Source organism: Mandrillus leucophaeus, unplaced genomic scaffold, assembly GCF_000951045.1.
Source record: "Mandrillus leucophaeus isolate KB7577 unplaced genomic scaffold, Mleu.le_1.0 Scaffold1093, whole genome shotgun sequence".
Classification (NCBI taxonomy): domain Eukaryota; kingdom Metazoa; phylum Chordata; class Mammalia; order Primates; family Cercopithecidae; genus Mandrillus; species Mandrillus leucophaeus.
The window spans coordinates 444,751-467,429 of record NW_012099132.1 but is presented as its reverse complement, the minus strand read 5'-3'; the positions used below and the strand labels follow the sequence as shown (position 1 = coordinate 467,429).

General features: G+C 38.8%; 1 protein-coding gene across 1 annotated transcript in view; it reads left to right on the top strand.

The window, feature by feature from the left end:
* Window positions 1-6,155: 6,155 nt before the first annotated feature.
* The window catches only part of RFTN2 (raftlin family member 2), a 91,301-nt gene continuing 74,777 nt past the window's right edge, over window positions 6,156-22,679 (top strand). The window contains exon 1 of the mRNA XM_011989138.1: window positions 6,156-6,434. Coding sequence (XP_011844528.1) covers window positions 6,296-6,434 — 139 coding nt within the window. The 5' untranslated portion in view covers window positions 6,156-6,295. The remainder of the gene's footprint in view (window positions 6,435-22,679) is intronic.

Below are 22,679 nucleotides of genomic sequence, written 5' to 3'. Positions count from 1 at the left end.
CATTTTCATGTGCCACGTCTATTTCTAGGCTCTTTGTTGTATTGGCTAATTTATCTATGCCTTGCTAAAAACACTATTTTAATTAATGTAGTTTTATACTAAATTTTAACATATGAAGAACTTGTCTGTCCTCCTTATCCTTCTTCAGAAGAATCTTAGCCATTTTTTGCCCTTTTATCTTCCACATAACTGTTAAAATCAACTTGACAAGTTCCCTGCAAAAGACCTGTTGGGTTTAGGTCACCATTGCATTAAACGTATAGCTCAATGATAGGTGTCAAGGGCTGGGGGAGGTTGACATATTTACTATGTTAAGGGTTCCTAAAAATGACTATGAATATATACCCATTTACTTAAATCTCCTTTAATGCTGGTCAGTAAGGCTTTATGATTGTCTACATATAAGTCTGGCTTAGTATTTTGATGGATTTATTCCTAGTTTATTTCTAATGTAAATGGTGTCATGTTCTGATAGTTAGGGCTTTTACATTCTTTGTTACTGGTGTATAACACTGATCAAAACTAGGCTGTTCTGTTTGAAGAAAGGATGGAGGGAAACCCAGAGCCTGCCTGCTTGGCCTCCCCTCATGATCAAACCCCCTCTCTTCACCAAAGCTGGCACCTCTTTGGAACCAAAGAGTTCTGCCATACACAGTTTGAAAACACTGCTCCAGAAGACTAAATAGTTAAGAATAGTCAGTAACTTTTTAAAATATATATATATATTTTTGTAACTTCTGGGCATTGAAAAATTATAAACCCATAAACATTTTGAAGTGTGTATTGCTGAAAAGCCAGACTATAGAACAAAATTAAAAGTCAAAATACAAATCATAGTTTATCTAAACCATAAAGTATGTGATAAATGTATCATTTCTAAACATTAAACAAAGAATGGCTTTTTCAATAAGTGATGTTTTTCAATAAGTCATTAACATCTTGGGACACTTGACTACATGATGGAACAGTAAGTAGTTAAAACTCAGCATTGGTCTGCTAGCTTGTGAATTCTGCAGAGCATAAAATGTGGCTTTTTCATCTTTGTGTCCAGGTAGTGCCTTACATATACAGTAGACACTCCATAAATACTTGAGTTGTTGAATTTACTTCTTTGAGAAGGGATATCCAAGATAGACTACATTTAAAAGTTACTATTGTGCAAGTTTTCTCTGTAGGGAATGGGTTGGATGATACATAATTAACTCTTAGAAGCACTGTGCCTTTGGTAAACTCAGGTGATCCAAAGTTGCCTAGTAGCTATCAGAATATTATGCTATGTTTTCTTTTCTCTTCTTTTTTTTTTTTTTTTTTTTTTTTTTTTTTGAGATGGTGTTTCGCTCTTGTTGCCCAGGCTGGAGTGCAATAGCGCACTCTCAGCTTACCACAACCTCCGCCTCCCAGGTTCAGGCGATTTTCCTGCCTCAGCCTCCTGAGTAGCTGGGATTACAGGCATGTGCCACCATGCCCGGCACTGGTACATTTTATATTTTTAATAGAGACGGTTTCTCCATGTTGGTCAGGCTGGTCTGAAACTCCCGACCTCAGATGATCCGCCCACCTTGGCCTCCCAAAGTGCAGCGATTACAGGTGTGAGCCACCATGCCTGGCCTATGCTACATTTTCATAAATTTCCTTCATTCATTCAAGGACTAAGGGAGTCCGTACTACAGCACAGGCAAGAATTGATAATACATCTCCATCATACCTAGCCACGTACAAACCTGCACTTGGGGAAACCCTATTTACAATACAGAACTGAAAGCTGTCCCTGAAATCTGCCATTGGCAGCAAACAAATATAATTCATTACAGAAAATATGACCAGAATTAGAAGACATTTATTCCAAAATTGTATCCTAATTATTGTTAGTATTTAATATATGATAAGCCTGAGGAAACATCATTGATAAAAGGTTCTCTATGGAAACAAATGTGGTTGTGACAGTTGGATATCAGGCTGGAAGAGAAATGACTTGGATCTATCGCTTATCCTTTATATTACCATTGCCAGATGAATCAGAGTTAAAGCAGTAAGGAGGAATGAATAAGTGGACCATAGAGTTTTTAGGACAGTGAAACTACTCTGTGTAGCACTACAATGATGAATACATGTCATTATACATTTGTCAAAACTCATAGAATGTATACCTGGAGTGAACCCTAATGTCAGCTATGGACTTTGGGAGATAATGATGTGCCAATGTAAGTTCATCGATTGTAACAAACATGCCACTCTGGTGGGATGGTGATAGTGGGGGAAGCTGTGCACGTAGGAAAATGGAGCAGATGGGAATTATCTGCTTTCTGTTCAATTTTGCTGTGAACCTAAAACTGCTCTAAAAAAATTAAGTGTATTAATTTTTAAAAAACTAACAAAAAACAGAAAACAATATTTGTTCCAGAAAGAGAAATATACTACTGAAGAGCTGTAGATTATTCTTTAGGACACAAAGGAGAGGCAGAAAAAAAATTTTTGTGTGTGAGAAACAGAGCCTCACTCTGTTGCCCAGGCTGGAGTGCAGTGGCGCCATCTCGGTTCACTGCAACCTCCGCTTCCCAGGTTCAAGCAATTCTCATGCCTCAACCTCCTGAGTAGCTGAGACTATAAGCATGCACCACCACACCTGACTAATTTTTGTATTTTTTTTAGCGCAGATGGGGTTTTACCATGTTGGCCAGGATGGTCTGGAAATCCTGACCTCAAGTGATCTGCCCACCTTGGCCTCCCAAAGTACTGGGATTATAGGCGTGAGCCACCACACCCATCAGAGAAAAATTTTTGAATGAAAGTGTTTTTATGTAAATATATAGGCATAAAAGATATAGGCAAAATATGTAGTAACAACTGATAAAAGCTTAAAATATATAAGATTGATACCTTAAACAGTTTTATAGCCAACCACAAATTTAGGTAAGTAATACACGTGAGTTATTTAATCATTAGAATGCATTTTCTCTGCTTATTGCTTCCTAATTGATTTCCTTGTCTTGAACTCCTAGCCTCAAGTGATCCTCCTGCCTTGGCCTCCCAAAGTGCTGGGATTACAGGCGTGAACCACTGCACCCATCCTCTAACTGGTTTCTTGTATGTAAACTACTTGACCATTTATGAAGTAGAATCTAAGTATTTAGAAAATAATCCAAAGTGAGGAAAAAAGTAACCCTTACAAAAATCCTCACAGTAAAAGTTTGAAAATGACCAAAATGTTACTTGGTAAGCATTGTATTAATACAGTGAAATCCCATATAATTGTTATAATAGCAGGAATGTGTGCCATATTGATAAATGAAAATGTTTTTAAAATATCATTGAGTCTAATAAAATTTTATTTTGTTAGAATTTGGAGGAGAAAATTACTTAAGTGATTGTTCAATTATGAACTTAAGGAACTATAGTTCTTTTTTACTAAAGGTAAAAATAATTCCTTAAGGACCTACTGATGTACCACATTCGTTCAGTCATCAGCTCTCTACTGGACTATTGCATTGACCCTCTTGACTGGTTTTCATTCTTGCTCTAAGTAAAACCATCTTCCTGAAATCAGCCACAGTAACCAATCTAAAAGGCAAACTGATGTCACTTGCCTGCTTCGGACTCCTCACTTGATTATTTGACTCATCTTTGTTGCCTACAAAATAAAGTCCAAATTCCCTTTTGTATGGTATGCAAAGTTCATTACAGCTTACCCCTTGCCTCCCTTACAGCTTAGTCTTTTCTCACATTTTATGTTCTAGTAATTGTCAACTGTTTCATCTTCCTTCAACATGCCATACTTTTTCATGATTCCATGATTTTGCTCATGCTTTTCTCTTTTCCTGGCACAGGCTACCCACCTTTCTTTATCATCTTAAAAATATTTATCCTTGATGACAACTCAGACATCATCCTCCAGGCTGAGTTAGAGGCCCCATCTTGAGTTTCTGTAGCATCTTTTACATACTTTTATTGCAGCATCTACCAAATTACACTGAAATCATCTGCATATAAGTCTGTATTCCCCATTACACTATAAGTTTCTTTAGGGCAGAGGCCATGTTTAATTATCTTGTGTACCAGCACCTAGTTCAGTGGCTGGAATATAGCATGCATTTAATAAATATAATGGGTACTTAAATAATCTTCCAGGCACTTCAGGAGATGCTAGTGACCTTCAAAGATACCATTTCTGCCATACAGGACCTCACAGCCCACCATACCAAAGAGGATATGGAAAATGACAGGCATGTACTGTGAACAGTCAAATGAGTCACACTGGGTCAGAGTTGGCTGTCTTTTTAGTCAAAGTCATCCAGAAATTGCTTACCACTGACAGTGCTCATCCTGGAGCATGAAAGACTATGGAATTTTTCTCTAAGACATTTCTGAGAAATGAAACATTTAAAGGCAAGTAGGCAGTAGGAAAAGAAAAAAAGGTAATAGTGATCTATAAAATAAATAATCCATCCCCCTTTTGAGAGTTTTCATGCTCAGGCTTCAATGTGATTGAAAAAATTTTTCAGGCTTGTACTCTCTAGAATCTCAACTGTGATAAGGGTTTATTTTGTAAATAATGGAAGCAATGGCAGAATCACTTCCTTCCTATTCCTACTCCTAACCCAGTTTTATAATGTGCACACATCAACAAATATATTTTGTGCCATTAGCCAGGCCTAGTGTTAAGATATGAGATAAGATTATCTCATTCAGCCTTCATAACAAGCCTATGAAGTAAGTACTGTATACAGGGGAGGAAACTGAAACTTGAAGAGGTCAAGTAACTTGCCCAAGATTACATCTCTAGTAGGCCTAAGAAGCAGGATTTGAACCCAGGCAGCCTGATTCCAGGGCTCGCCGTTTTGATGAGTGCACCATACTTCCTGACCTATACAGGGTAAAACACAATAAACATTCATTACAATTGGTCCATTATAAATTGTTCTTGACCTTGGCTAAATGGCAATTTATAAGACTGAATGGAATTGGTAGTGGCTCACACCTGTAATCCCAGCACTTTGGGAAGCCGATCCAGAAGGATCACTTTAACTGAGGATTTCAAAACCAGCCTGGGCGACATAGTGAGACCTTATCTTCACCAAAAATACAAAAAAGAGCCAGATGTGGTGACATGTGTCCGTGGTGTCAGTGACTTGGGAAGCTGAGGTGGAAAGATCGCTTGAGCCCAGGAGGTCAGGCTGCAATGAACCATGATTGGGCCACTGCACTCCAGTCCAGGTGACAGGCAAGACCACATCTCCAAAAAAATAAAATAAATAAATGAATCAAGTTGTCAGTTTTGTTTTATTTTTTAATGATGGATACTTTGAGATCTATAGAAGTATTAGTTGCTATCATAAGCCTTCTAATAGTAGAGTGTTTTAAACTCTTTAAGGATGTTGGGGAAACTAATTACACATGTAACTGTCTCTCCTTTGCAATTAAGTAAAGTCTTTTTATGAAAACATTTTAATATAAATTTTTTACACTTTGCTCTTTTAATTAGCATATGATTTTTCCAACAGAAAGAAACTTCATGTGGAAAGAAATTCTCAAAAGTACTATCTCAAGACTAAAGTGCTGTTTTTTTAACTTTACTTTTCTCCTTTTAGACTCCAGAAATAGTTTCCTCATAAAACTGACTTCCTTTCTGGAAATGATTTTTGTTTCTAAATATGTTGAGAATCCATTCTTTTCATTTTCTCTTTCTCTCCCTCTCTCTCTCTCTCTCTCTCTCCCCACCCCCCTACTGCCTCTCTCTCCCTCTCTCTCTCCTTTTGCTTTCTTGGTAGTAGTTGAGAGGAAGGAGGGTGGCAGGACAGAGAGAAGAGGGAAAACAGAAAAAGAATTGTATGCCACTATGTCTGAATATATCTTTTACTTGTAGATAATTACATCCAAGTTGCCCTTTTGCCTTTTTATTTCCGTTTTTGGACACCTCTTTTTATCATCCAGCCAACTGGGATAGACAAAGCACCGCTGGTGCCCTGAGCGACAGAACTCTGGTAGGGGGCTGGCTGTAAATTGACGTGGCATGGAAATTCTCCGCTAAGTTGTAGCAGCTTGCATGTTTCTCTAAGATCAAGCCCAGCCTCCTGGAGCTGTAGCTTAATCATGGGTTCAATGACTTTACAGAAAAATGGATAGAAAAATTCTTCAATTCCTTTCTTTGGACCCAGATGTTTTCTTTTTGGTTATCTATGGTTTAGCTGAAAACAAAATCAAAGCAGTTAAGTCTATAAGTTTCTTTTTGCAGCTTAAACAACAGAATTTGCTGCTCTCCCTCCCCTTTCCTGCAATTTAATTCCTTACAGATTTTGCCATGGGGTGCGGACTTAGAAAGCTAGAAGACCCTGATGATAGCAGCCCTGGAAAAATATTTTCTACCCTGAAGAGACCGCAAGTGGAAACAAAGACAGAATTTGCTTACGAATATGTATTGCTGGATTTTACTCTACAAGGTACTTTTTGCTTCTATTTTGTTTGTTAAATGTTTCAGAGATAAGAGACTACTAGTTGTTTTTAAGTGTGGACTTACAAATTTTTAAACTGTTCTTCATAATGAGATTGTATATTCAAACAATAATGCTTTGCTTCTTAATTATACTTTGTAAGATTTTTGTTTTGCTGTTTGCTTTGTTTTTTTGGTAACATGGCTCATATGTACCTTCTAAAATTAGGAAAATTGCCTGGAAATACTTCTTTCATTTTTAAATCAAATACTTATTATAGAAGGATTTATGAAAAATGCTTGATTTCCAGGACAAATAGCTATATAGCCTCAGTGACGGTTTGTATTGTGAAAAAGATTTGAAAATCACAAGAAGGTATTATGTAGGAAATATTACTTGCATCATATCGCGGAAGAGTGTTTGCTAAGACAATTCTGAGGCTTCCAATTGTGTTAGACTCTGTGATTATGGTAGTCATTTGATATTTTTGACCAAACTAAACTGTAAGTTTTGAATATGTAGTTAAAAAAAAAAGATAGCCTTCTGTAAGACACTTCCTTTACTCAGTGCCCTGTCCCCAACAGAGAAACTCTCTGTTCCCGAAAGTTGGAAACACAAATAAACAAGCCCAGATGGCAGCTCTGTGGAAGGAATCGAGGTGGCTCGATTTCACAAATACTTTGCCTCGTTTCTTGTGGAAACTTTAGAGTACTGTACAACTGCATAGACAAAGCAGCTTTTAAAAAGAGCTACATCTTTAATGATGAGGTACTGAAAATGAATTTTAGGGTGCCTTGCTTGCTGTTAAAGTTATCAGATATTAGTATTTAAAGTTCTTATTATAGTTATATTTTTAATTCTAATGAGCCACACATTTTATCCATTCTCAAAAAGTTTATACTAAATTATCATGTTGAATATTATCTTAATTTTTTCCAAATGTATTGTTTACACACATTCTCCTTTTTTTTTTTTTTCTTTGCTCTAGAAACAGTGCATCTTTGTGCAAGAAGCAAGAGCAGCCCATTTTTCTTTGTCAAAAATTAAGCTGGCCAGCAAACAGACTCCCTTCCAGGGACATACACAAAATCTGTACATAGACTTTTAATATGTTCACATCCTATTTTTGTTTAAAGCTAAGGCTACCAAAGGAAAAAAATTAATATTCTTAATTTCTTAATTTTCTTTTTAATTATGAATGTTAAAAATGGATTAAGATAATGACGATTATCAGAGAAGTATCCAAACAACCGTTTGAATTTTTTCTACACTTTTTCAAAAACCTTCATTTGAGAAAATATTTGTAATGTGGTGCTATGTTCACACCACTGATTTTCCTTGTCAATTTTTTTTTAGGACTAGTTTCTGTAAATCCATAGGAGACAGGCACATACTTTCCTTAATCTTGAAACACTGTCTATTCATGAATTTAGGTCAGAACCATTTTGATCTGTACTTTAGGATTCTCTGCACAATCCATCCTAGGATCATAGGGTTTAAAGTAACTTGAAAAGTTTTTCTGATTCATTTCCTTGACACAATGTTAACATCTCAAACAAATTTGTATAAATGCAGTCATCCTTGAATCAGAAAGATCTGCAGCTTTATTCAAAAGTCATTTGGGTTTTGTTATTCTCAGAAGCCCTTCTCTCTGTGAAAGGAGTATAATTTCTACCTTCCACTCTAGGTGCTTAGAAGAGATAACAGAGTATTACACTGTAAAAGTTTAAGTACGGGCAGAGTGTGCAAATGTTAACACATAAAGCAGGCACATACTTTAAAGCTGCACCTGGTTCCTATTTGGTACAGGCGCCTAGTCTCCTGGTGCCCCATTGCTCTCCCATTTTTCCACATGTTTTTGTTTTAGTTTTTCTTTGTTTCTGTCTTCCCCATTGCCTTTGCTTCAGAAGCCAGGACTCAGCATCAGCCCAGCTCCACAAACCACCTTCCAGGTCATAGTTTCCCTGCTGCTCTTCTGTTGTCTCTGACCTCCGGCTGCCACTCCAGTGTATATAGGAGCGGGTCATGGGTGGGTTAAAACATGCCAGCCTTCTGTTTGGCACTGGTAATTCTGTCCTGGGGTTGCCGGGAGGAGTCTTGAATAGTGGCACCTCCTGCCTGTCAGAGGCCACCATGGAATGAGCAACCTTTCAGGAAATAAAACGGCCTGGTGACGGCCGTGTGTGCTCATGATGAGCCTGTCTGTTACGTTATTTTCCTCTGTTTTTTCCAAATAGAGGCCATGGCACAGAAAGTAGATCCAATGGGGGCAGGAGGAGGAGACCCTCTGAAAATTCACAGTGCCTTGTCCTGCATTATGGTGGTTGTAACTTTCTTGAACAACTTACTTATTTTCCATTCAATTATATATCACTTTCAAAGCTCCACCCAGAAAACAAAACAACTTACACCTCCCATTCTCTCCTTATCTCTCTGTCTCTGTCTCTCTTCCTCTCCCTTCCCCACACTTTTTCTTTTTGGCCTTTGAATCATTATTTGCATCTCTATAGGAGAAATCATAGTGTAGACTTGAAGCATACAAAGCTCTGGAGTCATGGTTTTGGGGTCCTAATCTAGGCTGAAAACTGTGGCAAATTTGTAAACGTTGCTCTACGTCAGTTTCCTCATCTATAAAATGGGTGTTCTCATGGTGCTGACATCACAGAGTTGTTTTAAGGATCAAAGGAACTAACATAAGATGATCTACTTGGAAAGGTATCTGGCACTTAGTAAGCACTTGATAAAAGTTAACTGTTACGATGCTTCCTCTGAGAATACCCTCTGTCTCCACATTCCTCCTTAAACTCAGCTCCTGCAGGATGCTTTTTGACCAACCTATTGAGGTCATTAAAATAATTCCTACATTTCCCATCTGATACGTAATCATCAAGTATTGGTTACTTATATGTTCTTTGCAAAGGTTCATACACATTTTTCTTATTCTGGCCATAAAATTATTAGTTTGTGCAACTGCAACTAGACAAATGTTTTTGGAGTAGTTCCTGATTGTGTTGCCATGCTGGGTATCTTAGGTACTATGAAAGAAATAAAACACATAGCCCCTTCTTTCAAGAAATTTAAAGTCTCATCCAAGTAGGCCGAATTTTTCTGGAACTTTATGCCAAGTCTACCAATTGCACTAATGAGCCTTCAGTAAAATGTTTGTGATATGTTTTCTGGATTATTGTATAGTAATGACTTCTTTCACTGTATTATGATAAAGTAACAATTCATTATTCCTGCTTATTAGTGAGAATTTGAAGTCATCTAGAGATTTCTTGTAGTATATCTATCTATAAGTGTTTATGAAAGTATATGATGTATGTATATCAGTGTGTTATAGGGTTTCTTAACAAAAAGTTAAAATAACTCTACAAGTGATCCAAAAGGGTTAATTTACCTCCTTGTACAATTCCAGGAAACAACCTGAATAAGAACAACCTTAAGAATTTTTAGAGCATGTATAGCTTTGTGAGTAAAAAGAGGTCTACAATACTAAAACCCAACAGAAAATTGGATGGTAGCTTCCTTATCTGAATTTCTGCTAGAATTACATAAAATATGAGTGAAATTTTGCTAGCCTCTAGCTTGCTTCATTATTATTAGAACAAGAAATTATATTTGCCTTTCATCATCACCATTAACAGGAATAGATATATATTATACATGTACTCTGTGGAAAATGCTGATTAGCATTGGAAATATAAAAAAGAGTAAGACAGTTTCAGCCCTCGAATATTTTGTATTCAACTTGGTCAAACTGGACAAGATCATGAACTCATCAAGGTTAGGAATTATATCATCTACATCTTTATACACCCTGTGTCCAGCACGATGTTTGGAATACGAGTGATGATCAATATTCTTTGTCGAATGAGTGAATGAACAAAAAATTATAATACAAGGTACATGTGGAGGAAATAGTGTGCTACAACAAGTATCAGACAAAGGAGAAATCAATTTTGAATAGGATCAGTTGGAACTAGAGTTAGGACTTTAACTGACCCTTGAAGAAAGTGGCTTAAACAGAAAAAGATTCAGAGGTTGGAGTAAGTTCAAGGGCTAGTGAAAAGAGCAGTGAGCTAAAGGAGGTTTTCTAGAGAGGAAGCAAAAAGTAAGATTCTAAACTAATGGGATATGGGAAGGTTCTGGCTTAGCTAGGGAGTTAAGACCTAATTCTATGGAAGATAAATGGCAGTAAAGGCTGTTTGAACAAGTAGTTGATAGGGGCAGAAAAGTGTTTTAAGAAGATTCATGTGGAATTGCAGTGAGAAGGGATGGAGGCAAGAAGTCAAGGCCAATGATGAAGACGACCTGTGGGTGAAGGTCAGTAATAGGGATAGGATACAAGGGGTAGATATAACAGATGTTATGAAGGAGGAACTTGGCCTGTGAATGGCTGGATATGAAGGGATGGAAAGAATGAGGAATCCAGGATGACTTCCCAGTTTCGAGCCTGAGTGACTATGGAAATAATGAGTCCTCTTACAGAAGGAGGGGCACCCCAAAGGGAGTCTGTCTGTAGTCAAAGAGCAATTTCATTGCAGTCATGTTGCATTTGAGGTGGCAGTGGAAGATCTTAGTTGAGGCAGTTATGGATGCACAGCTGACTGAAAATTTCAGGAAGGAATTGAAATAGATTTTTTTTTGAGACAGGATCTCACTCTGTCATCCAGGTGGAAGTGCAGTGACTCAGTCACAGCTCACTATAAACATGACTTCCCAAGCTCAAGCAATCCTCCTGCCTCAGCTGCTGGAGCAGCTGAGACTACACATGTGCCACCTTGCCTGGCTTATTTTTTAATTTTTTGTAGAGATGGAGGTCGGTCTTGCTCTGTTGCCCAGACTGGTCTCAAACACCAGTGTTGGTAAATTGTTAGAATCATTTAGGAAAAAAAAATGTGTGGCATTATCTACTTAGCTAAAGATATACCCAACAGAAATGAGTGTACATGTGCACCATGAGGCACTACAAGAATGTTCACAGAAGTGTTGTTTGTAATAACTCAAAAGTGTAAACAACCCAGAACTCCAAAAAACAAAAGAATGGAAAAAATAAATTGTGGCGTACTCACACAATACTGCAGAAATCAGCAAATACTCTGTAAAGGGTTGGATGGTAAATATGAGGTCTCCGACATAACTATTCAACTCTGCTGTTGTAGCACGAAAGCAGCCATAGACAACATATAACAAAACAGACCACAGGCCACAGTTCGCCAACTCTTACCACACTGCAGTGAAAACAGAGGAACTCCAATTACACAAGATGAATTCCACAAGCATGATATTGTGTGAAGACAGACACATAAGTCCATGCTATATGATTCCCTTTGATGACTCAAACGGAAGTATAGTGTTTAGGGCTGCATTCTGGGAAGTAAACTAAGAAGAAAGGCAAAAAAGTCATTATCATGAAAATCAAGGTATTGCAGAGAGGACGGGAGCATTGTGATTGGAAAGGGTAAAGGCTTCTGAAGTGCTGGCTATTTTCTAATTTTTGAATGAATAGTGGTTACCCTAGTGCAGGGGTCCCCAACCCCCAGGCTGCAGACTGGTACTGGTCTGTGGCCTGTCAGGAACAGGGCCACACAGCCAGAGGTGAGCAGCAGGCCAGCAAGCATTACCGCCTGATTAGCAACGGCATTAGATTCTCATAGGAGCATGTATTGTGAACTGCGTGTGCAAGGGATCTAGGTTGCACACTTCTTATGAGAATCTAACTAATGCCTGACGATCTGAAATGGAACAATTTCATACTGAAACCATCCACTCTCTGCCTCCATCCATAGGAAAACTGCTTTCAATGAAACCAGTCCGTGGTGACAAAAAGGTTGGGGACTGCTGCCCTAGTGTTGGTAGTCTTAAGCATGTTTTGTGTCTTTTTCTTTTGTATGTTACATTTCCACTCACCCCAACCCAAAAAAAAAAGTTGAAAAAAAGAGAAGACTGAATAGGAAGTGAGTAGGGATAAGGCAAATATGGCTGAAAGATAAAATGTACAAATACTCGGAAGGGACAGAAAACTCTGTGGTCTGTCTGGAAACTGAAAATAAAACAGAATGGTAGGAATGTAGCATATTAAGGAGATAGCAGTAAACATACGACTTCAGGAGTTTGGTCATAATTTGGTCCTTCATATATCTGCCTATAATAATGAACTACATAGCTCAATAGAGTTGTATTGTATTTTAAAATTGCAGTTAGGAAGAACCAAAACAGTGAGTAGATAGTCACACATTGAGTAGATCATGCAAGAGAAAACACTGGAATTCCACAGAAAGTGACAAGAAATACCTAAAACAAGGAAGGAGAAGGAAGTGAGGCAGCTTGTTTGGTTGGGATCAGCTGAGGGCTGAGAGAGACTCCCCAGTATGAGGAAAGGTTAAGGGAGAGACCCTCAGTACTTCCCCTTCCCACTGTGGACCCCTGCACTTCTAACCATGGGAGAGCTCCTCAACCCTCGAGGCCCTGAAACTAACAGGGAGCTGCCAAGAGATTGTGCCACAGGACTGTCCCAGGGAGGAAGGGCATACTGGGTCCCAAACACCCCCGGAGACTTAGGCAGCTACAGCAAGGCACCATTTTAGAGCCCCACCCCCAATAGACTGAGTACTGTTGTAGATCTCAGTGATGCTAGGGCTGAGCCACAAGAGATATGTGGACTATTGCCCTGTGACTGAGGCACAAGCAACTGCATGCAGGCTACTGCAGCCAGGCCTGAGGTACAATCCAGGTGCAGGCTACTGCCAGGTGCAGGTACATGCGTCTGGGCTGAGGCATCAATGACCACAGGCTACCATGCCCAGAGCTGAAGTGCTATCAAGGCATAGGCTATCACAGCAGAGGCCAAGGCACAAGCATCACATGTGTTCCCCACCTGTCCAGGCTGCCACCACTGAAGGCAGCACCTCCCACCCCAGTGACAGGACAGCAGCATGGCCACTGCTGCCCCCAACCTGAGCATTCCACTGGTGGCCTGGGGAACATCCCACTCCTGCTTACCATGACTGGTGCCTGCACATGCTATCAGAGGACTGAGGACAGCCCCTCTAGCCTAGCTTCACTCCCCTCAACATGCCACAGCACACAGCCCAGAGGTCAGGGGATTGTTCAGCTAAGTTCACCACCACTGGCACTTAAACACTCCTTCCAGAAATCTACCCATCTGGCTGCTGCCACCATAGCTGGCACCTATCTGCATGCACCCACCTGCAGGTCTAGGGACTGGCCTACTCAGCCCACCACAGACACTGCCAACACCAGGTTGCACTGCTTGCAACCCAAAGGTTGCCCCATCACTGTCACTGCAATCACCCATGCCACCCTGGCTCTCCAGGGGGCCAAGGACCCTCCCACCCTCCCAACCCACTGCTACCACTACTGGCAAAATTAAGCTTCCTGTAAGTCCAAGAATTGGCCCACCTGGACCTGCTAACACCACTGCCAACATGTGCCTCACTGGGTCCCAAAGACAGGCATGCTCAACCCTCTGCTGCTACCACTGGGGCCCAAAGACTGGCCTACCTGGCATCCCAGTCCCCAACAAAACCTCACCACAGCATCCACTAATAACCACACCCTAAGCCTCCATGGAAATCACAGCTACAACTGATGTTGTTTACAGCCAAATAAATCATACAGAGACTACACCATTCCACACACCTAGAATCAAAGCCAAAGCATCCTACCCAACCAACACCATAGATACATCCTCAGGAAAAACCTTTTCCACAAAAGAAAATTCAAAAAACTGGAAGAGTGGCTGTTACACCAGATGCATAGATATCAACATATGAATGCAGGACACATGAAAGTACAAGGAAATGTGACACCTCCACAGAAATGCAATAATCCTCAGGCAACAGATCATAAACAAAAAGAAATTCATGAAATTCCAGAAAGAATTCAAATTATTAACTCTAAAGAAGCTCAGTGAAATACAAGAGAATTCTGAAAAATAATACAAATAAATCAGAAAAGCAATTCAGGACATGATGACAAGTTTACCAGAGAGATATATATAAAAATAAACCCAGCCAGGCACGGTGGCTCAGGCCTGTAATCCCAGCACTTTGGGAGGCTGAGGCAGGCAGATCACTTGAGGTCAGGAGTTTGAGACCAGCCTGGCCAACATGGTGAAACCTTGTCTCTACTGGAAAAAATAAAATAAAATTAGCTGGGCATGGTGGCACATGCCTGTATTCCCAGCTACTCAGCAGGCTGAGAAAGGAGAGTCACTTGAACCCAGGAAGCAGTGAGCCGAGTACCACTGCACTGCAGCCTGGTAGCCTGGACAAGTAAGACCTTGTCTCAAAAAATAAAAATAAAAATGAACCAAACAGGAATTCTGGAACTGAAGAATTCCTTGAATTAAATATAAAATACATTCAAGAGCTTCAACAATAGACTAAATCAAACAGTAGAAAGAATCTCAGAACTCAAAGACAACTCTTCTGAAATCAGTCAGACAAAAGTAAAGAAAAAAAAAAGAATTTGAAAGGATAAACAAAGTCTTCATGTCATATGGAACACCATGAAGTTACCAAATACTCAAATTATTGGAATCCCAGAAGGCAAAACAAGAATGAAAGGGTTAGAAGACCTATTTCATGAAATAATAGATGAAAACTTCCCAAGATTTAGACATTCAGGTACAGGAGACTCTGAGATCCCCAAACACATACAATGCAAAAAGATCTTCTCCACAGCACATTATAGTCAAACTGTCTAATGCTAAAGACAAAGCGGGAATTCTAAAAACAGCAAGAGAAAAGTATCTAGTCACCTATAAAAGAACCCCTATCAGACTAACAGCAGATTTCTCAGCAGAAACTTTACAGGCCAGGAGAGAATGGAATGACATGTTCAAAGTGCTCAAAGAAAAAAACTGCCAGCCAAGGATACTACATCCAGCAAAATTCGCCTTCATAAATTGAGAAATAGGGCTGGGCGCAGTGGCTCATGCCTGTAGTCCCAACACTTTGGGAGGCCGAGGCACTTAAGGTTAGGAGTTCAAGACCAGCCGGGCCAACATGGTGAAGCCCTGTTTCTACTAAAAATACAAAACTTAGTTGGGCGTGGTGGCAGGCACCTGTAGTCCCCACTACTCAGGAGGCTGAGGCAAGAGAAATGCTTGAAGCTGGAAGGCAGAGGTTGCAGTGAGCCGAGATTGCACCACTGCACTCCAGCCTGGGTGACAAAGTGAGACTCCATCTCGAATAAAAAATAAAAAAAGGAGAAATAAAGTCTTTCCCAGACAAGCAACAGCTGAGAGAATTCACAACCACTAGTACAGCCTTACAAGAAATGTTCAAGGGAGTTCTAAACCTGGAAAGTGAAAGGACAACATTTACCATCATGAAAAGTATACAAAAGTATAAAACTCACTGGTAAAGTAAACACACAAATGAGGAAGAGAAAGGACTCAAATGGCACCACTGCAAAAAACCACCAAGCTACAATGATAAACAGGAAGAGCAAAATAAAGGAACAAAGAACATACAGAAAACAATTAACAATATGATAGGAACAAAAACTCACATTTCAGTAATAACTTTGAATGTAAGCAGATTAAATTCTCCACTTAAAAGATATAGACTGGCTGAATGAATTTTAAAACATGATCCAATTACGTCTTGCCTATAAGAAATGCACTTTACCTATAGAGACACATATAGACTGAAAGTAAAGGGATAGAAAATGATATTCCATGTAAATGGAAACCAGAAGTAAATAGATATAGCTATACCTATATCAGCTAAAAGAGTCAAAACAGTAAAAAAAAAAAAAAAAAAAAAAAAAGAAGGCAAGGCACATAATGAATGATAAAGGAATAAATCCAGCAAGAGGATATAACAATTCTAAACATATATGCACCCAACACTGGAGCACCCAGATTCGTAAAGCAAATATTGCTAGATCTAAAGAGAGAGATGGACTTCAATGCGAGATTAGTGGAGTACTTCAACCCACTTTCAGCATTAGACAGATCATCCATACAGTAAATGACAAAGAAACAGTGGACTTATTTCTTATAAACCAATAGATTTTAATTTTGAGCAGTTTTAGTTTTACATAAAAATTGAGCAGAGAGCATAGAGGGTTCCCTCATATCTCTTCACTGCTCCCCCCCACCACCATTTTCCTGATTATTAACTTTTTAAAATAATGTCAATTTTTATTTTAGATTCAGGAGGTACATGTGCAGGTTTGTTACATGGGTATATTGCATGATGCTGAGGTTTGGGGTTCAACTGATCCTGTCACTCAGGTAGTGAGCGTAGTGCCCAATAGTTAATTTTTCGATCTCTGCCCCATTCCCTCTCTCTAGTAGTCCCAGTGTCTATTGTTGCCATCTTTGGGTCCATGAGTACCCAATGAAACACTGGATTTAAAACGGACATTAGATCACATGAACCTAACAGACATTTACAGAGCATTTATTCAACAACTTCAGATTACACATTCTTATTAGCACATGGAACATTCGCTAGAATAAATCATATATTAGGCCAGAAAATGAGTCTCAACAAAAAAAATTTTTGAGATAAGTTCTCTCTCTGTTGCCTAGGCTGGAGTGCAGTGGCACAATCATGGATTGCTGCAACCTTGACCTCCCAGGCTCAAGTGATCCTCCCACCTCAGCCTCCCAAGTAGCTGGGACCACAACCATGTACCACCACACCTAGCTAATTTTTTTTTTTTTTTTTGTAATTTTTGTAAGTTTTGTAGAGCTAGGGGTCTCACTCTGTTGCCCAGGCTGGTCTCAAACACCTGAGACAAGCAATCCTCCTGCCTCAGCCTCCCAAATTGCCAGGAGTACAGGCATAAGCCACTGCATCTAGCCAACTTTTTTTTTCTTTGAGATGGGGTCTCCCTTTGTCTCCCAGGCTGGAGTGCAGTGGCGCAATCATGAATCACTGCAGCATCAACTTCCTGGGCTCAAGCAATCCTTCCACCTGAGCGTCCTGAGTAACTGGGACTACAGGCACACACCACCACATCTGGTTGATTTTTGTATTTTTTGTAGAGACTGGGTTTTGCCATGTTACCCAGGCTGGTCTTGAACTCCTGACCTCAAGCAATCTACCCACCTCAGCCTCCCAAAATGGTGGTATTACAGTCATGAGCCACCATACCCAGACACAATTTTTTAAAAAATGGAATCATATCAAGTATCTTCTCAGACCACAATGGAATAAAACTAGAAATCAATACCAAGAGGAACTTCGTAAACTATACAAATAGATAAAAATTAAACAGCATACTACTGAATAACTATTGGGTCAATGAAGAAATGAAGAAGGAAGTTTTAAAATGTCTTGATATTAATGAAGATGAAAATATAACATATCAAAAACTGTGGGATACAACAAAAGCAATACTACGAGAGTAGTATATAGGAATAAATGCCTACATCAAAAAAGTAGAAAGATTTCAAATAAACAATCTAATAATAAACCTGAAAGAACTAGAAAAGCAAAACAAACCAAACCCAAAATTAGTAAAAGGAAAAAAATAAGAAAGAGTAGAACTAAACAAAATACAGACAAAAACAATACAAAGGATCAATAAAACAAAAAGCAGATTCTTCAAAAAGATAAACAAAATTAATACACTGCTAGCTAGACTAACCAAGAAAAGACCAAAATTAGAAATGAAAAAGGAGTCATTATAACTGATACCACAGAAATACAAAAGATCATTACAGACTATTACAACTATACACTAACAAACTGTAAAACCTAGAGAAAAATAGATAAATTCCTGCACACATGCAACCTACCAAAATTGCATCAGGAAGAAATGGAAAACCTGAACAGATCAGTAATGAATAGCAAGATTAAATCAGTAATGGAAAGTGTCCCAACAAAGAAACTGGACAGATTCACCACCTCAAAACTGGACAGATTCACTACCACATTCTACCAAACATACAAAGATGATCTAATAGCAATCCTCCTCAAGCCATTTCAAGAAGTTGGAAAGGAGAGAATTCTCCCTAATTCATTCTATAAGGCCAACACAATAAAAAAAGAAAACTACAGGCCAATATCCCTGATGAATATAAATGCAAAAATGCTCAACAAAATACTAGCAAACCAAACTCAATAGCACATCAAAAAGATAATACACCATGATCAAATGGAATTTATACCAGTGATGCAAACATGGTTTAACATACGCAAATCAATAAACATGACACATCACATCAACAGAATGAAGGCTAAAAAACATATGATCATCTCAATAGATGCAGAAAAAACATTTTAAAAAATTCAACATCCCTTCTTGACCAAAACTCTCAACAAACTAGGCATAGAAGGAACATACCACAAAATAATCAACGCCATATATGACAAACCCACAACTACAAGAAAACTACAAAACACTAAGGAAAGAAATTGAAGGCGGCCAGGTGCACTGGTTCACGCCTGTAATCCCAGCACTTTAGGAGGTCGTGGGAGGATCGCGTGACTCAAGGAGTTTGAGACCAGCCTAAGCAACATAGTGAGAACTCATCTCTAGGAAAATTTTAAATTTTTATTAAAAAATTTTAAAGAAAGAAATTGAAGAGGACACCAAACAAATGAAGACATCTCCTGCTCATGGATTGGAAGAATTAATTCTGTTAAAATACTGCCCAAGGCAATCTACATATTCAATTCAACCCCTATCAAAATACCAATGTCATTTTCACAGAAATAGAAAAAAAATACTAAAATTTTTATGGAACCACAAAAGAGCCAGAATAACCAAAAAAATTTTAGGGAAAAAAGAACAAAGCTGGAAGCATCATACTACCTTACTTCAAAATATATTACAAGGCTATAGTAACCAAACAGTATGGTATTGGTATTGACCAATGGAACAGAATACAGAACCCAGAAATAAATTCGCATGTTTACTGCCAACTGATTTTCAACAAAAGCGTCAAGAGCATACTCTGGGGAAAGGGCATCCTCTTCAATAAATGGATATCCATATGCAGAAGAGTGAAACCAAACCACTATCTATCTGTCACCACTACAAAATCAACTCCAAATGGACTAAAGACTTAAACATAAGACCCAAAACTATAAAACTACTAGAGAAAAACATAGGAAAAACACTTCAGGACATTGGCCTAGGGAAGATTTTATAGCTAAGACGTCAAAAGCACAGACACCTAAAATAAAAATAGACAAATAGAATTATATTAAACTGAAAAGCTTCACAGCAAAGGAAGCAATCAACAGAATGAAGAGAAAACTTACAGAATAAGAGAAAATATTTGCAAACTATTCATCCAACAAGGGACTAATATCCAGAATATACACAAGGAACTCAAACACCTCAACAATTTTTAAAAATCACGTTGAAAAGTGGGCAAATGACACAAATAGACAATTCTCAAGAGAAGACATACAAATGGCCAACTGGTATATGAAAGAATGTTGAATATCACTAATCACCAGGAAAATGCAAATGAAAAACCACAATGAGATGTTATCTTACCCCAATTAGAATGGCTGTTACTACAGACAAAAAGAGATCCTGTGGAGATGAGGAGGTAGACAAAAGGCAACTCTTATACACTGTTGGTGGGAATGTAAATTAGTACAACCACTGTGGAAAACAGTGTAGAGATTTCTCAAAAAACTAAAAATAGAACTACTATATGATCCAGCAATTCCACTGCTAGGTATCTATCCAAAGGAAAAGAAATCAGTATATCAAAGGGATGCTTGCACTCACCTGTTTATCAGAGCACTATTCACAAAAGCAAAGGTATGGAGTCAACCTAAGTGTACACCAACAGAAGAATGCATAAAGAAGATAATACATATGTACATGGTGGAATACTTTCAGCCATAAAAAAAGAATGAAATCACAGCCTGGGCACCATTGTGAGACCTCATCTCTACAAAAAAATACATATATAGATTTTAAAATTACCAAAACATGGTAGCATGCACCTGTAGTTCTGACTACTCTGGAAGCTGAGGTGGAAGGATCACTTGAGCCTAGGAGGCAGAGGTTGCTGAGAGCCTTGATTGCACCACTGCACTGCAGCCTGGGCAACAGAGCTGGAGTCATGTCTCAAAAAAAAAAAAAAAAAAAAAAAACAGAAGGACTGATTCATGTAACATGGATAAACCTCAAAAACATTATGATAAAGAAGCCAGATACAAATGAAATGAAATCACGTCATTTGCAGCAACATGGATGGAGCTGGAGGATATTATGTTAACTGAAATAATCCAGGCACAGAAAGACAAATATGGCATGTTCTCACTTGTATATGGGAGCTAAAAAAGTTGATCTCACACAGGTAGAGAGTTAAATGATGATGACCAAAGGCTGGGAAGGGTGAGTGGGTGTGAGCAGGGGATGAAGAAATGTAGGTTATCAGGTACAAACATACAATTAGATAAAAAATGTAAGTTATATTGTTCAACAGTGGAGTAAAGTGACTCTAATTAACAACAATATATCGTATATTTTAAAATAGCAATAAGAGAGGACTTGAAATTGTTCCCAACACATAGAAATAATAAATACTTGCCCGGGCGCAGTGGTTCACACCTGTAATCCCAGCACTTTGGGAGGCCAAGGCAGGCAGATCACTTTAGGTCAGGAGTTCAAAACCAGCCTGGCCAACATGGGGAAACCCCATCTCTACAAAAAATACAAAAATTAGCCAGGCGTGGTGGTGGCACACGCCTGTAATCCCAGCTACTCGGGTGGCTGAGACACGAGACTCACTTGAACCTGGGAGGCACCACTGCATCTTGTCGCCTGGGCGACACAGTGAGACTGCCTCAAAAAACAAAAATTTAAAAAAAGAAATGATAAATACTCAAAGCAATGAATACCTCAAATACCCTGACCTCATTATTACACATTCTATGATTGTAACAAAATATCAATGTACTTCATAAATACGTGAAAAACTGAGTCAATTTTTAAAACTGCAGTTATATTACTTCAATTAATACATAAATGAGTGACTGAAGGGATGGAAGCTTTCATTGAAAACATAAGCAATAACAATTCAGATGTTGTTTATATAGTAGTGTATATTTCTAAGTTATTGAAAACATTTTGATAAATAACATAAATCAGAAACTCCTTCTAATAGCCATGCATTACATCGGTTAACAATTTATTATGGTTTAAAAGCTTTAACCCAGCTCATGTCTGAATTTTATTTTCACAAATTCTGAATTAATATGATCCAGATCAATGAAGTTTTGCTTCTCTGTAGGCACTAGAGTACACTGACTCTGGACTCACTCTGTCTGGAGTCAATCACAGCCTCACCACTTAGTAGCAATTTGGGCCAGTAACCTAGTCCCTTTCTTCCTGAGTTTCCTCATCTGAAAATAATGATAATACTTACCTTATAGGATTTTTGCAAAAATTAAGAATTGGCACATAAAACACTTCACATATTGGCTGGCACAAAATATGTACTTGGTATGTTACTTGTTATTTTTTAGTATAATTGCTAGATAAAATATGGAGATTGACAGTCTATTCCCTTTTGAAAATGTAGACTTGCTAGTGTTTGTACATAGTTTTTTTGGTTTTTTTTTTTTTTTTTTTTTTTTTGAGACAGAGTTTTGCTCTTTTTTGCCCAGGCTGGAGTGCAATGGTGCCACCTCAGCTCACTTGCAATCTCTGTCTCCTGGGTTCAAGCAATTCCCCTGCCTCAGCCTCCCGAGTAGCTGGAATTACAGGCACACGCCACCACGCCAGGTTTATTTTGTGTTTTTAGTAGAGGTGGAATTTTACCATGTTGGCCAAGATAGTCTTGATCTCCTGACCTGCGGTAATCCACCCGCCTCAGCCTCCCAAAATGCTGGGATTACAGGCATGAGCCACTGCACCAAGCCTGTACATTGTATTTTTCTCTGAGGAAATAATAACTTTTTTTTTTTTTTTTTTTTTGAGACGGAGTCTTGCTCTGTTGCCAGGCTGGAGTGCAGCAGCACGATCTCTGCTCACTGCAACCTCTGCCTCCTGGTTTCAAGTGATTCTCCTGCCTCAGCCTCCCAAGTAGCTGGGACTACAGGAGAGCACCACCATGCCAGGCTAATTTTTGTATTTTTAGTAGAGACGGGGTTTCACCATGTTAGCCAGGATGGTCTCGATCTCCTGACCACCTGAACTGCCCGCCTCAGCCTCCCAAAGTGCTGGGATTACAGGCGTGAGCCACCGTGCCCAGTCCTAATATTTCACAAGTATTTCAAAAATACACACCAA